Source organism: Miniopterus schreibersii, assembly GCF_964146895.1.
Source record: "Miniopterus schreibersii genome assembly, chromosome: 11".
Taxonomy (NCBI): domain Eukaryota; kingdom Metazoa; phylum Chordata; class Mammalia; order Chiroptera; family Miniopteridae; genus Miniopterus; species Miniopterus schreibersii.
In genome coordinates this window covers 7,376,528-7,392,587 of record NC_138111.1, presented here as the reverse complement: position 1 = coordinate 7,392,587, position 16,060 = coordinate 7,376,528, and the positions used below count along the sequence as shown (strand labels likewise).

Here is a 16,060-nt window from a genome sequence, read left to right as displayed (position 1 = left end):
TATACTCAAGAGAACTAAAAACATATGTCCACACAAAACTTGTACTCAGATGTTCAAAGCAGTATTATTCGTAGCAGCCAAAAAGGGCAAAGTAACTCAAACACCCATCAACTGACTCCTGGGTAAACAAAATGTAGTAAATCTGTAATGGAGTATTAATCTGTGATAAGAAGACTGGCACACTGATACATGCTACTACACAGATGAAGCTCAGAAAATATTTTATTTTGTGAAAGAAGCCAATTAAAAAAGGTCACACATTGTATGATTCTACTTATATGAATGTCCAGGACATGCAAACCCACAGAAACAGCAAGTTGATTAGGGAGTTGGGAACTGAGGGGAATGGAGAGTCCCTGCTAATGGGTATGGGTTTCTTTTAGGGTGATTAACGTTCTAAAATTAGATTATGGTGACAGTTGCACAATTCTAAGAATACTAAACCATATACTTACAAACTTTGAATGGGTGGAAAAATTTATATTTTAATCCTCACCCAAGGATATTTTTTCTGTTGCTTTTCAGAGAGAGTGGAAGAGAGAGAGACAGAAACTTCGATGTGAAAGAGGCACATCGACTGGTTGCCTCCCGCACACATCCCGACCAGGAACAGGGGTCGAGCCTGCAACCGAGGTACGTGCCCTTGGCCGGAATTGAATCCCAGGCCCTTCAGTCTGCAGGTCGACGCTAGACACTGAGCCAAACCAGCTAGGGCAGGGTGCATTTTTATTGTATGAAATGCAGCTCCATGAATTGGAGGGAGAGGAGAAGGAAAAGTAGGGCTAAATCATTTGACTAGAGTACAACAGAACAAAATCATTTACCCACCACACACAAGAACACATCATCAAAGACACATCTGGACAAAAGGGCATGTAGCTTCTGCTGCCAGTCTGTTCAGGGCCAGCACAGCTAAAGAAAAAATAACGCTGCATTCTGTCATTACTTTAGTTAACAGATATTTTATCCAAAGAAAAAGAAAGAATAAAAAAAACAAGTGTACAAAGACTGCAACAGGAGAGAGGCCCCACGTTCACCTGCAGTAAGCATTCGTGGGTCCCTTACGAACCTAACTGGTAGAATGTAGGCTAACGTACATAAATCCATCGAACCAGACACTCCTCAACACGAGTAAAACACTGTTATCTTTCCTACTGTTTCTTCTTCTGAGAATGAAGCAGCTGCGGCAAAGAAAAAAGCACAATCACTAGTACGGATATTTTACCACACATCAGCCATGGGGAAAAAGACACAGAACTTGAGAGAAATTTAAGATAGCAGCGGTCCACTAACCTTAACCCATTGAACAGTTGCTTAGATTTATCCAGAAGATAGCAAAAATCGGTAACTGTTTTCCTCTCTCCCTGTGGGATGTCATCTTCGGCACCTCCAGAGGACATGATTTCTTTAAGAGCAAATTCAGTCCTGTAAGAAAACATGTGTCCATTAACCAAGCAGGTGAAAATAAAAAGAGAAACAGACCTTAGTCATACCATCTGATAGCACTTTTTCCCCAAGATAGAGAATCTTCTGATTATCAGTAAACCATCAAACAATTTAAATGTGAGATGGTATGGGAGAACAGATAATCTCATATTGTTGGTGGGAGTGAAAACTGGTACGTCCACATTGGGAAGCAATTTTTAGAATATTCTTTCATCCAATATTATTATTTGAATGACTATTATGTTCCAGGCACTCCTTTACATGGTTAAGAATGAAAAAATATTGATTTTTAAAAATCTATTTACCTATTTGTTCCATTCTATAAATCCATCCTGGAAAATAATCCTACAAATGGAGAACACTTTATCCATAAAGATAGTTGTGTTTCAGTATCATATTTAAAAACTGATAACCTAAAAGAACCAAAAAAGGGAAATGGTTAAGTACTTCTAGGACCCTAACAACTGCTCTCTACCTTATTACTAACTTACAAGTATATTTAGATGATAAGGCAATAATATGGGGATACCTCAGTATAAAAGAGATATAAAAATCACACCGACACACAGAGGTATATTTTAAAGCTCTATTTTATTGAATCCAAACTTTTCATATGTAAGCAAACATGTTAATCAGCCATTTTAAACAGCAAGTTGCTGGACAGTATAGTCTGAACCCATGCTAAACAAACAAACAAAATTTCATTTGTGTTTACACATGGACAGAAATCCCTGGGACAACACAGGGAAATTTGGTCCCAATGTAGGGTGAACAAATAGGCAGAGCAGACAAGGGTCAGACACCAGAGATGGGAGTTAGGGTGTGGTGCAGCTGTTTTGGTAAATATTTTTCTCTCCAGCACTGTCTTGAACAGGCAATTGCTGTTGGGATGCTGGGAAGCTGTCAGCAAGCCGAGAACTGTCAAGGGACTACAGGGTAACACACAGATGGGTGGCACTGGTGGTGTCTGCATGTCCACATGCTCCCTCTTCCCACTGCCTTTCCACATTCTGTGGACTAGGGGTTTTTTTTATCCTCACTGGAGGATATGTTTTTCTTGATTTTTAGAGGGGCGCGGGAGGGAGGGGGAGGGGGGAGAGAGAAACAGCTACGAGAGAGACACATTATTCACTTGCCCCACACTCACTCTGGCCAGGTCCAGGGATCAAACCTGAAACGCAGGTACGTGCCCTTGACTGAAAATCAAACACGCGATCCTTTGGTGTACGGACAGACACTCTAACCTCTGAGCCACAGGGGCCAGGGCTGGACTGGGATTTTTAACAGGAAAACAGCTCTTGAAGAGAGCTGAGTCTGGGAAGGAGTCTTACACTTAATGACCTGGGTAAGTCCTCTCCTTTTACCCACCACCAACCGTCCTCTAACCAGGATAGGCACAGAGTAAGCACTAACCAGACTGCCGCTTGCTCCACCCCACTTCATAGGCCTCGTAAACAAAGGTGCCTGAGGTCCCCGGCGCACAGGCGCTCACAGGGAAAAACAAAATAAAAGTTTAAAACAAACAAATTCAATAAGGAAGGATATTAGAAATAAAGCAGGAAGAAATGTTATAATGAAGCAAATAAAAATACTGGGTATGAAAAATATAATCACTGAAATAAACCTAATAGATTAGAAGGAGCCCGAAGAGGAGTCAGCGGCAAGAAAAAAACAAACAAACAAAAAAAACCCTAATAGATTAATGGATTGAAGAGGAAAGGATACAGTTGAACAAATAAATAAGCTAAAATATTGGGTTTAAGGTACTCTGACAAAAGACATCAGGAAGAAATAAAATACGTAAGAGATAAATCAAGAGATAAGGAATAGAGAACTGATAGAGATCAACATCCACATAATATATACATCGGAGGAGAGAAAAGATACTTGAGGCTGATGAATATCTGCAGACATAAATTTCTGTAAACTTTGCAGAATTAAAGAAAATACAAGACCTGAAGCTCGTAAAATTTTTAAAAAAGATTATTTTTTTAAAAGATAAAAAGAAACACTGAAGTGAAACAAGAATTTCAGCCCCCTCCCTTCCCGAGCAATCTGGTCCTACTGCCCTTAGGTGGGGCAGAGCACGGCTGCTGTCCGCAGAGAGCAGCCTGCACAGGTGGGTATCAGCGTCCAATTGTGAGGACACCATCCACATTCACACAAAGGGCCCACGGGACGGGAGAACTGGAGTGGAGTGAGGAGGGCATCCATGAGGGGAAAGACTGGCAGGGGGAGTGAGAGCCTGAGGAGGCAGAGGAGGGCATCTCCACCAGGCAGGGTTCCAAGGCAGCAATAGATTTTTCATAGATAGGAGGATTCATCAAATAAGAAAATCTATTAAAGACAATTGGACCCAGAGTTCTCTCTGCCAAAGAAGGGAGACACAGATATGGAAAGGGAAAAGGTGAGAATGAACCCTGTGGATTGAAGCTGGAGGTGTGGGTGAACTGATGGATTTTAAAAATATGAACATAAAAGTGTGTGTGGGTGTGTGTGTAAACATAAGCACACACATACATGCTCTCTAGCTCTGTAAAACTGTCTACTAAGAGGGCCTCCGAGCAGGGTCCAACCACCTCCATTCTCCAATGGTATGGACGTACCTGGCACCCAAATCTTGGGGCCATACATAGTTAAAACAATGTAACGGACTGTATTCCCTATGCTGTACTTTACATCTAACTTTATAGCTGGCAGTTTGTACTACTTAATTCCACCCTCCTGCCATCTGGCAACCATCAATTTGTTCTCTACGAGTTTGTTTCTGTTTTGTTTTGTTTGTTTTGCTTTTTAGATTCCGCATGTAAGTGAAATCATATAATACTTGTCTGACTTATTTAACTTAGCATAATACCCTCTAGGTCCATCCATGTTGTTTAAATGGCAAGATGTCATCCTTTTTAGTGGCCAAGTAATGTTCCACTGTACATACGTGCCACATCTTCTTTACCCACTCGCCTATTCACGGACACCTAGGGTGCCTTCCATATCTTGGCTACTGTAAATAATGTTGCAATGGACACAGGGGTGCATATATCTTTTTGAATTAGTACTTTCGATTTCTTTGGATAAATACCCAGAAGTATGATTGCTGGTCATATGGTAGTTCTATTTTTAACTTACTCCTTTTTTTATTTTTAAATTACAGTTGGTGTACAATATTATATTACTTTCAGGGGTACAATTTTGATTTTTTGAAGAATCTCCATACTTTTTTCCATAGTGGCCACACTATCCCACCCACAGTGCACGAGAGTGCCTTCTTTTTCACATACTCGCCAACGCATTCTTTGTTGTCTTTTAGATAACAGCCATTCTATGACTGTTATTCTTGAATAAAAAGACTGGAAGGTAGGGAGGAAGGGAGGGAGGGAGGGAGGGAGGGCACCAGACTAAGACGGTTTTATGAGTTTTAAAACAAATATTTAAAAATCCCATTAACATTAAATATGCTTTCCTCCTAACCTTCATTCTAATAATGCTAACATAGCCTTGACACTGAAAGTAATACAAAAAAGCAAAATTACAAGCCAAAGTCCATGTATATAAACAGCTGTTCTGGCTTCAAATGTATGTAATATTATAGATCATAAACCACTGAAATTTTAATAGAACGGCAAACACAATCTCACTGGTTTACTAAAAAATAAATGGTAAATTAAGATTTAGGAATGAAATATGTATATACATATGTATCAATTATGTGGGGGAAATACACATGAAAACCTACAAACAAGGTCAGTTCAACTGACATTCATGGGAAGCACATGTGTAAACATACAAGGGTAAGAATAAAAGTAGAGACAAAGGAAAGGACACACAGTGTTGTGGGTTGAATTGTGTGTCCCCAAAAAGCTACGCTGAAGCCCTAACTCCTTGTACCTGTGAATGTGACCTTATTTGGAAGTAGGGTATTTGCAGATGTAATTAAGATGTAAGTTAACATGAGGTCATATTGGAATACATTGAGTCCTTAATCCAACCTGACTGGTGCCCGTATAAGCCGAGAAGAAGAGATGCAGAGACAGACACCCACAGAGAGGAGAATGCCATGTGAAGGCGCAGAGAGTGAAGTCGGCTGCATGAAGAAGGCGGCAGAGACTAGAATTCTACAGTTGCAGGCAGGGAGCGCCAAGGACTGCTGGCACCCAGCAGAAGCTAAGAGACTTGGAACAGCTTCTCCCTCTGAGCTTCTAAAAAGGAACCAATTCTGCCAACACCTTGATTTTGGACTTCTGGCCTCCTGTTGTTTTAAGCCAGTCTGAGGAAAGCAATCCATATATGATCAAGTTCTAACACACATTACACAATGGGAACACCCGCAAGAGGGCAGTGAGTGGGACAACTGTTCCAAGGCTTGTTCTGTTAAATACAAAGCATCTGACAAATGATTGACCTGCCTTGTTGACAGTTTCCTTTTAGAGGAAGTCTTTTGACAAAGCAACAAGAGAAACTGCTACTCTGGATTTAATTCTCAGTAAGTGGTTCAATATGACAGTATAAAAGAAACCTAGAGAGAAATGGTCTAAGTGTGTATTACATTATACCAGGGAGCACAGTGCAGAGTCCTAACAACAGGGGAAAGAGCCCTGGACTAGGACAGAAGCCTGAGCAGTCCTGTTCCTAACACTTCTTACTTATGTGATTGTAAACAAATAAAAAACTTTAGCCAACACTTTGAGTTGCAGGTTTTTATCCACAAAAACAAGCAATTTACACTCGTCCTATCTACCTCAGATAACTGTTGTGAAGGCAGAATGAGACTACTGAGGTGTGAAAGAAGTCTGAAAGCCTATATAATGCATAATATCACCATCATTACTACTCTGCAGTTTAGTGATGTTTCAGAAAGACGAAACGACCCTGTGATTAGAGCCAAAGGGAAACAAGCTGAGAAAGGAATGGAAGGACATAAGCAATGAGGCCAAAATAGAATAAAAAATTAATTCTGACAAAGAGAAGGTATTTACAGAAATCACATGGTAGGAAAGATCCTTTTCTTATGCAGTCAGATTTTTCTCAGCTATAAAAATGGAATATTAATAATAGCTACCTCATAAGACTGTTGGACAATAAAATAAACTAATGGATATAAAATTGCCCTGTCAATTGTAATATAATCTAAAATGGTTAGTTGTAAAGTTGCCATAAATGCACTCAAAAGCAGAGCATAAACTGAAAAATACCAAGTACAAAAAGTGTTAAATGTCTACACGTGGGGGAGACGACGACAGCTTTGCCGTGTTCAGTGTAAAAGGAACAAGCGGCTACTGCGTGGTGCAGACAGCATCCCTAAGACACGAACAAATGGCAGTGCTCGAAAAGCTGGTCCCTACCAGAGCAGAAAGCATGTTCATGCATCAAAGAGCGCACAAAGCCATCACAAATTACACACAAATTATCTTCCAAAAACAATTTTTCTGACTTATTCCCACACATGACTAAAGTCAAATTGCGGGTTATAATAATACCTGTTAAGAGAAATGCATAGGAACCAAACCTCTTGCTGACCAATGTATAAAGAAACTGAATGAACTGAGAGCAAAGAGAGTTTAAGAAAAGGGAGCCACAGAAGCGCGGGATCGGAGCAGCAGTGACGCGCACACAGCCACAAGGCTATTTGTAAGACAGTGCTCGGGAGGCCATGAAGATATTTTGCCCACCAAGTGTGGAGAAAGAGATGTTTACCTAACACACACACATGCAAATTATTCAACCAAGACACAGCACAGCAGTGAAAGGAAGAAAGGCAGTCAGTCGGTCAATCATCTAAAAAGAATGACTATCAACAAGACACATACAGGGACTATTTATGAAGCTAATGGGGCAGGAAACACAAAAACATTCTTAATGAAAGAAACCTTCAAAATATGAACCCTAGAGAATAATATGGGGAAACGTGACCTGAAGCAGCCAAGGCTAACAATTCATAAAAACGGTCTCCAGTGGAGCCCTGGCTGGGTGGCTCAGTTGGTTGGAGCGTCGTACCCTGCACCAAAAAGGTGCAGGTGCGTGCAGGAGGCAGCTGATGGATGTTTCTCTCTCTGGATGTTCTCTCTTTCTCTCTCTCTAAAAAAAGAAACACAACCGTCTCTGGTGGAGAACCCACAGAAGCAGCTGTCAAATACAACATAGTTCAAGTCAAAAAGCCAGTTATCCCTAACACCAAAACCCAAGAGGGAACAAGAACTTCAAGCAAGAGCCTGAATTACTAACCAACAAGACATCGTCGCTCCTATTTAATATGTAAAAAAGTACAAGCCACACAGACGTTCCTTCTTAATCACATGCAGAGATGACAACAGCCGGCAGAACCCACGCCAGGCAGTTTCTGTGCACATCACCTTCACAGCCCTGTAAGGCAGGCATTGTTACCAGAATTTAGAGGCAGAAAAACAGCCTCAGGTAGGCTATTTACCCAGATGTGTACAGCCGGAAAAGGACTCCAAAGTCTTGCTCTCCTTCCCAGGTAAGAATGCAAAGATTACACATTAGGGCTGTCTGAGCTCTTCATCCCAATGCTTTCAATCCCATGGGCTCTACCTTTCCTTTCCCTTAAAACACAGCTTAACAGTATTTTTTAAGCCACCTGCCCCCTCCCAGTAATTGGAAATCCCTCTTTGAAAAAAATGACAAGACCCAAAAGAATCACTAAAACAAATTTTTAAAAATGGAATTTGGTTATCAGATCTACCTGTCAAGGAATGGTTCTAATTACTGGATATTTGACTTTGGGTGTGTTACTGAACTTTCCTAAACTTTTGGATTTCTTCAGTTCCAGAATGGGGATTATTTACACCATATTCATAACATTACAGTCCAAAAAGTATACAGTTAATAAAAGGCAGCAAATATTAAAACTGGTGATTCTGGGTGCTGGACTACAGCAGTGAACAAAACAGGCAAAATCCCTGTTTTCTCAGAGTGTACTTTCTAGGGGAGAGACAAAAATAAAATAAATACAAATATAATATCCAAGTGGTAAGTTGTAGTACGAGGAAATTACAGCAGGAAGGGAAAGAGTGTGATTGGGAGTAATATTGTAGTTAAGGTAGATGAGGTGACACTGAGAAGGTGACATCTGAGCGGAGAGACCTGGATGAAGTGAAGGAGTGAGCCAAGTAGAGATCAGGGAAGTTCAGGTCCCAGGTGAAGGGAACAGGTACAAGGTGCTGAGGCAGGTATAATGAGGCACTACAAGTGGTCTGTCTATAAATACAACACCTTAAAAAAAAAACAGCTCCACCTAAATACATTAATATTAACAAGATTCATGGCTGCTGCTTTCGAGCACTACATAAAAGAGGCAGAGTTAGACGAATCTAGATGCGAGTTTCCAAGCCCAGCATCCTGCTGTGGGCTCAGCCTGCCCCTAGCAGGTTTGCCTTTTTCTGACTGACCATCCATCTAGAGGAACCACCCTTTTCTAATTTGCCCATAGGAACCCACTGGCCACCTGTGGACCCTACAGGACTTCCCCTCCAGTAGAATTTATTGGCTTTACAATCATCAAAGCAGTATTCATAAGCCTGTCGATTCAGAAATGGAAATGGACTAATTATGTTGAACTATATAGTTCTTAATAGTTCAACATAATAGTTCTTCCTGTTATTATTAGATTCTATAACATTCATTAAAGAGGACTCATGACGTGACATAATCCCAACTTTCATTGTCCTTCTTTATCTTAGTATCAATAAAAATATTTTAATCTAATAAGTTAAAATAAAGCCATATGATATACACTGAGTCGGGATTCTGAAGACCCAAGTCCAAGTCCCAACTGCACCAGTTTCCCCAAAGTCACACAGCTTCCAGTTTAACCTAACTTGCTTCCTCATTTGTAAAGTGAGGATAATGAATACCTCCCTCCCTCACCAGGCTAGTGTGATAAATTCATTTCCACTGTAGCCATATTTTCTTACTAAGATAAGCAGTAAACAGGTAAAAAAGCAGATGCAATTATAATAAAAGTAAACAATGTTTTTACTAAGGAAAAAGACTGCATATCAGTAGACTTTAATCTAAAAAGGTAAAAAAATAAATCAATAACACCAGCCTTCCACATTTTAAAAAAATAAAATTCTTTGCTGCTGAGGAGTTCCAGCTGTTCCTGCTGCTTATAACCCACCTACAGGTCTAAATGTGCCCTGACGAGGATATCATAAAGACAGAGCTGCCCGGCCAGGGGTGGCTCAGTGGATGAGCGTCAACCCAGGATCCAGGCAATCAGGGTTCGATTCCCGGTCAGGGCACATGCCCTGGTGGTGGGCTCGATCCTCAGTCAGAAGCGTGCAGGAGGCAGCCGATCAATGACTCTCTCATCATTGATGTTTCTCTCTCTCCCTCTCCTTTCCTCTCTCTGAAATCAATATATATTAAAAAAAAAAAAAAAAAGACACAGAGCTATAGGGCTGGCACAGTTTCTTACAAGAGGACCACGCACCAAATTACCAGAGTCCTCCTATCATCTGGGCTGACAATTATTCTTCTGTCAGGCCTCTACTCTTGGCAAACTCAAGGCTTGTCCTTAGCACAAGGGGTAGTTATCCTGCAGCCAATTTAGAAGTCACTAAACTGACTTAAGAGCCTCCGCCTTCACAACACTTTTCTGAATCAACTCTGTCAGAAACTGTTTCTCTCTGAACTCAAAATTACTTTACTCACATAGCTCAGATGGACCACGTCACAGTTCTTCATGTACATCCATCATCTTTACTAAACTGTAAGCTACTTGAAAGTAGTTGCTGTCTGAAAAGTCTTTCTGTAAAGCACCTATGAATACTGTCCCCAGGTAATCCCAAAATACGAACTGATCAAAGGCAGTGAAAAAGCTTGTGTTCCATATGACAGGCACTGCTCCAGATGCAGGGGGCACTGAGAGTGTGTGTGTGGGGGGGGGGGGCACATGTCTGTGTCTGTGTACACATGAATTTATTTAGATACCAAAGGCTGCCAGAAGAAAGGGAAAGTGATTGTGGCAGGGACTTGAGAATCTACAAAAGCTGGGAAGGTTCGTCACCTAAGTCCAGGAGGGAATGAATGCCAAGTAGCTGTCATTAAGAGAATGAAAAAAGGCAAATGTTCAACCTTCTGAGAAAGAAGTCTGGTTATAATCAAATTAGCATAGCAGTATGTGAGGAACCTACAAGTATTTTGTGAAGAAAAGGAAACCCCTCAAATTCTCAACACCTTAGCCAGATCCTGGCCTAAAATTATGCAGATTAATTACCAGGAGACTCCAGTAGGTCAGCGTGTATTCTACAAAGACAGGTACATCTGGGACCCGCATAGAGGCCACAGAGCGGAGTGCTGAGTGCTTAGTGCTTAGTGCTTACGCGCACTGGCACCAAACTGCCTGCACTCGGCTCCTGGCTCCACCACTCACTAGGGAAACCCAGCTGTGTGATCTTAGCCAAGTTATTTAACCTCATTGTGCCCCAACTTCCCCGTGTGTAAAACAGGGTATGCAAGATCTGCTCCTCAGGGTTGTCATGAAGATTCAGTGAGAATGTACGTAGAGTGTTCAGAAGAGGGCCTGGCACACATTCAATGTCATATAAATAGGACTACCATTTAATGTACCACCTACACTGGGATAATTCTGTGAATGAAAAGGGACACTATGAATGATTACATCAAGACTGCAAAAACCGAGACTGTGTCAAGCAAACCCTGTAAGTTAGAAGAAAAGAGAAAATGTGACCAGAGGAAGTAAAATTCCCTGCCTCACCTCTTTATATGGAGGCTATCCATAGAGATAGGTAGCAAACGTTAAAATCTGAATTATATTCTCCTGCATGTGCTCTATTAGAGCTAAATGAGCAAACTTAGTTTTTTACAATAAATGATTTCGATTAATATACCAATCAATACTGGCATGATCTCCTCAAGATTAATAACAGGGACCTAACAAGTACTGAGGACATGAGCATGGTAACAGGCTGAAAGATGGTAAGACTTGCTCCTTGCCCTCAAGAAGCTAACCACTGGTTAGTTAGATGATTCCCGCAGGAACTTTCCTGCTAATAGTCCCCAGAGGCCATTGTTATAGTGAATACACTAAAACAGAAAGATATTTCAGAGAAATATTGAAAAAGATGAGAAAGGCAGCTTTAAAAAACGCAGATAGTAAAAAAGAAAGATAAAGGAGTATTTCATAATTCTATACAGCACTGCCAAATAGTTTAAGACACTCTAGAAAGAAAAACTAAAATTCACACAAAATATTGCTGGCAAGTAGCTTTTGTTTTGGACTACGCAGCATCCATTTCCCTTTCTTTGTGGAAATACTGCTCAATCTCATTGGAAATAAAAACTCAATTTGGAAGAAAACATACTGAGAGAGTGAGGGAGCAGGAAAAAGAATGAATCAGGGAAATTATTGTGTGTGACAATGGCTCAAAAAAAGGGCCCTCAGGTTTTAAGGGCAGGTACTGAAATTTACAGATGAAATGATGTGATGTCTGGGAGTGGGTGTGGATACAGAGCAGCCATGAACTTGTGAGTGTTGAAGCCTAAGTGATGAGAGGATGGGAGATAATTATTCTATTTCATTTTCTCCAAGTTTAAAATTTTCATTTCAAAAATATTTTTCCTAGTTAATTTACAGTATGATCCCAATTTCATAAAGGCATTTCTCTCTATGCTTCTATCTGTATATTTACATGGAAAGCTATCTGGGATAATGAGTGTTCACCTAAGTGTTAATAATAGTTATTTCTGGGTGCTGAGATCTGAGATAGCTTCATTAACTTTCATTCTTGAATTTTCTACATTGTTTGAATTCAAAATAGTAATTGTGATTTAGTTTCCCAAAAATCATGGAATGACATTTCTTAAATCAAAAGCATAAAATCAAATAAGATAAAATGTTAACATTGGTTAAATTTGATTTAAATCTGTAAAACATAAGTTTCCCAATCCTTAGGTATATCTTGCATTTGTAATAATTCTCAACATTATGTCACTCTCTCTTATTCTTAATTCAGTTACTAAATACTCTACTTGTAGGTCAGACTACCTCAAGTAGATAAACCAATTTTGCTGCTGCAGATTTAATGATTCAGATGAAAATTATACTGCTTAAGTCGCTTCTTTCACTCAGTTCCAAAGCCTGAAAATAAAAGCCTTAGACTATATATAGTACTATCACCTTCAAAAATATGGGGGAAAGCATTAGAAGGTTATGTAATCCAATCTTCTTTAAATGTACTACTCGACCTTTGGTCAAACGAAACAGTCCCAAAACATACCCCAAAGCAGACTAACTGGCACAAACATAAATGCTCAAAGGATAATACAATCATCATCTAACCTCTTGAGATCTGCAGAGCAGCAGCAGCAGCAGCACCACCCCAGAGCTTATTAGAAATGCAGAATTTCAGCCCCGCCCTGAGCTACTAAAACAGAACCTGCATTTTAACAAGCTCTCCAGGTGATCTGCATGCATGTTTGGTTTGAGAGACAGTGATCTAGCTGTTTCTATACAAGCTTGCTTGAAGCTGAAGTTTAGAGAGCTACAGTCTTGTAATACGAAGAACAAGTTTCTTACACTTAGGGGGATAACATAAAAACTGTGTAATGACAAAATAGCCACAGTAAGAGAAAACTTAATGGAACCCTCCTCTACCACCCCCCAAAAACTATCTATAATCACATCAAACCACATGCCGTACTTAATATCAAGCTGAGATGCATAACCCATGGACACAGACAATAGTGCGATGAGGGCCTAATGGGGGGGGGGGGGGTGTCGACAGGAAAACAAAGGGGGACACCTGTAATACTTTCAACAATAAAGGTAAACTTTAAAAAATCAAGTTGAGAAATTCAAACAGTCATTTATATGGACCCCTTTCATTCAAACAATTTAATTGCCTCTTCCAGTAAAGAGGAAAGCTAGTCTAAATAGCACAAAGCTATGGTTCCTAAACCTGGCTGGTTATTCTCGAATTTTTTTTTAATAAAGATTTCTGGGACCTACTTCTAGATATTATGATTCAGGAGGGCTGGGATTCTATATTTTTAAAAACTATTTTAGCCATTTCTGATTAGTTTCATTTGAAAATCATTACTTTTTGTAAATAATGGATATGCATTTGGCCTATTTCAAATAACTGATATGTAAAAAGACTAAACTAAGGGGCTGGGAGAAAAGCATAGATGAAAGTGAGTTCAATGATCCACACCTAGGAAAGGCTGGTTAGCCTACTCACAGCAGTCACATAGTGCCCTGGGGTAAAAAAATAATTTCTCAGTGTCTAGACTTGAACTCAATTCCAGAATGACCACAACTAGCAACCTCTTCAGCACCATACCGCACATAGTAGGAGCCCCCTGCTCGCGCTCGCTCGCGCTCTCTCTCTCTCTCTCTATATATATATATATACACATTTATTGTTGTTGTTTATCCTCAGAGGATATTTTTTCCATTGATTTTTAGACTGGGAGGGAGGGAGGGAAGGGGAAAGAGGGAGAGAAACATCCATTGGTTTCCTCTCACACAAGCCCCAACCAGGGATCAACCCTGCAACCTGGGCATGTGCCCTGACCAGGAATCAAACCAGCAACCTTTCAGGGCATTGGACGATGCCAACTGAGCCACACCCGCCAGGGCTCTGGAGTTTTTTTTTTTTAAGGCACTAATCCTATGAGGTTCCACCCTTATGACTTGAACACCTCCCAAAGGCCCCACCTTTGAGATTAGGATTTCAACACATGAATTTTGGGGGAACACAAATAACAGACCACACCAGCATCCTTAAAGCAAACATCCTTAACCAAGGTCTCCCAGTGGAGTGGCCCTGGCGGTAATTCCAGATCTTTTCATTCCCTTGGTTCCTGCCTGTTTTCTGAACCAGATTCTCCAGTCTTTCCGTCAGTGCTGTGTGGTGCTTGACAACCATCCAATAAATTCCTTTTCTGCTTAAATCAGCTGGAATCAGGGCCTGTAATTCTCAACCGAGAACCTTCCCTGAAACAATGTCATGCCTTTCTCATTTTTCTTTGTGTCAGTCACGTGTCACTAAGTTAAGCCTTCCAAAACAGGGTGTAATTAAAAAGCTGGCGTTCTAAATGCCATTCATATTGTCAACCTCCTGAAAACAGCTTGCAAAATGAACAATGAGTTTTATTACTTGATTAAATCCAACCCTCTACCTACTCTGAGCGTGCATCTCAGCAGCTCAATGTGGCTGAAGAAACACACACAACCATGCTGACAGTGCTCACTTTCAAGTCACGACCCCAGGATGGGCACTTGCACCAGTGCCCTAGTTTGTTCATTCCTGACCTTCTTAGAGCACTGTTTCACACCTTCTCCTCTCTCATAGAACTTCCAACATCTCATCCGCATCCTCACTTCTCAGCTGATCTATAGTTCACTGAGAAAACACAGGCAATCAGTACAGATCTTCCACACACCCAACCACACACATACCAACCACTTGCATCTGTAATCATATACATCACTCTGTCCTTCCATTACCTTGATTGAACTGTGTTCCTATCTAAGGTCAATGCCTCCACCTACGCATTAGCTTTCATATCCCCTACTATTATTTAAGGACATCCATCAGCCCATCAACCATTCTCTCTCTACAGCATCACCAATTGTCTCCTCTATACTGCACAATGGTCATTGGTGTTGAGAGAGAGAGAGAAACATCAATCGGTTGCCTCTGTAAGTGTCCTGACTGGGGATCGAACCTGCAACTGAGGTATGTGCCCTGACCAGAATCAAACCAGCAATCCTTTGGTGCACAGGAGAATGCTCAACCAACTGGGCAATTCCAGCTGAGCAAAAGGAATTTTTTAAAAGGGGGGAAACTTCGTGGGTTCATCCCTGCAGTTCTGCTCATAGATGAGCAGAAATATATACATTGACTTTTGGGAACACGAAAAAGAATCAATGTGGAATTTATTAAAACCAGATAAATGATGTCTTTATTCTGATTCTTTAAATTCCTGAAGAAATGTAAAGGCCCGAAAAAGATTAATATATTTTATATGGATGTTAACGCTAAGATATAGAAATATATTTACAGACATAAAATTCATATGAAAAAATCAGGATACTCTTCCTAGAGTCTTGTGATTTAAGGAGGCAAGGAGAAAAGAAAGAGGAATTGTACGAACTATATGTGTACTATTACCCTCTCTAACTCCTAACTGAAATTTGGTATTTCCAAGTAATATCCTCCTGTTACTGGCAAAATATATTCTGGATATTTCAGATGGGTATGTTACTTGAAATAAACCTACATTTCAAGGAGGAAGAGTTTATGGGTGTTTCATGAACCTCAAAGAATTAAAGTAACAATCAACAATCAATAGAAATTTTCAATACTAATATTATTTAAGAATATAAACATATTTAGAACATAATTGAAAATACAACAAAAATGGTCTCGGATGCTAAATCTGGACTGCAAATGCAAAAGAGACTTAATAAAGCAGTGTAACATTTATTTTGCACAAAATGACTCTACTGGTATATAAAATCAAAGAGAAGCCTTTAAAAGACAAACTTATGCATAACAAGATTGTTTAAACTCATTTAGAACTGTTCGATGTTACATATCAAAAAATTAGGAAGGCCAATAATCTG

General features: G+C 40.2%; 1 protein-coding gene across 4 annotated transcripts in view; it reads right to left on the bottom strand.

The window, feature by feature from the left end:
* The window catches only part of SCAI (suppressor of cancer cell invasion), a 73,833-nt gene that overhangs the window by 38,530 nt on the left and 19,243 nt on the right, over positions 1-16,060 (bottom strand). For 3 of the 4 annotated variants that reach the window (XM_081152501.1, XM_081152504.1, XM_081152502.1), the window contains exon 3: positions 1,294-1,425. In XM_081152501.1, coding sequence (XP_081008627.1) covers positions 1,294-1,425 — 132 coding nt within the window. Of the gene's footprint in view, positions 1-1,293; positions 1,426-1,751; positions 1,794-16,060 lie in introns of those variants that run through there. The other variant, XM_081152503.1, reaches the window with a different exon arrangement.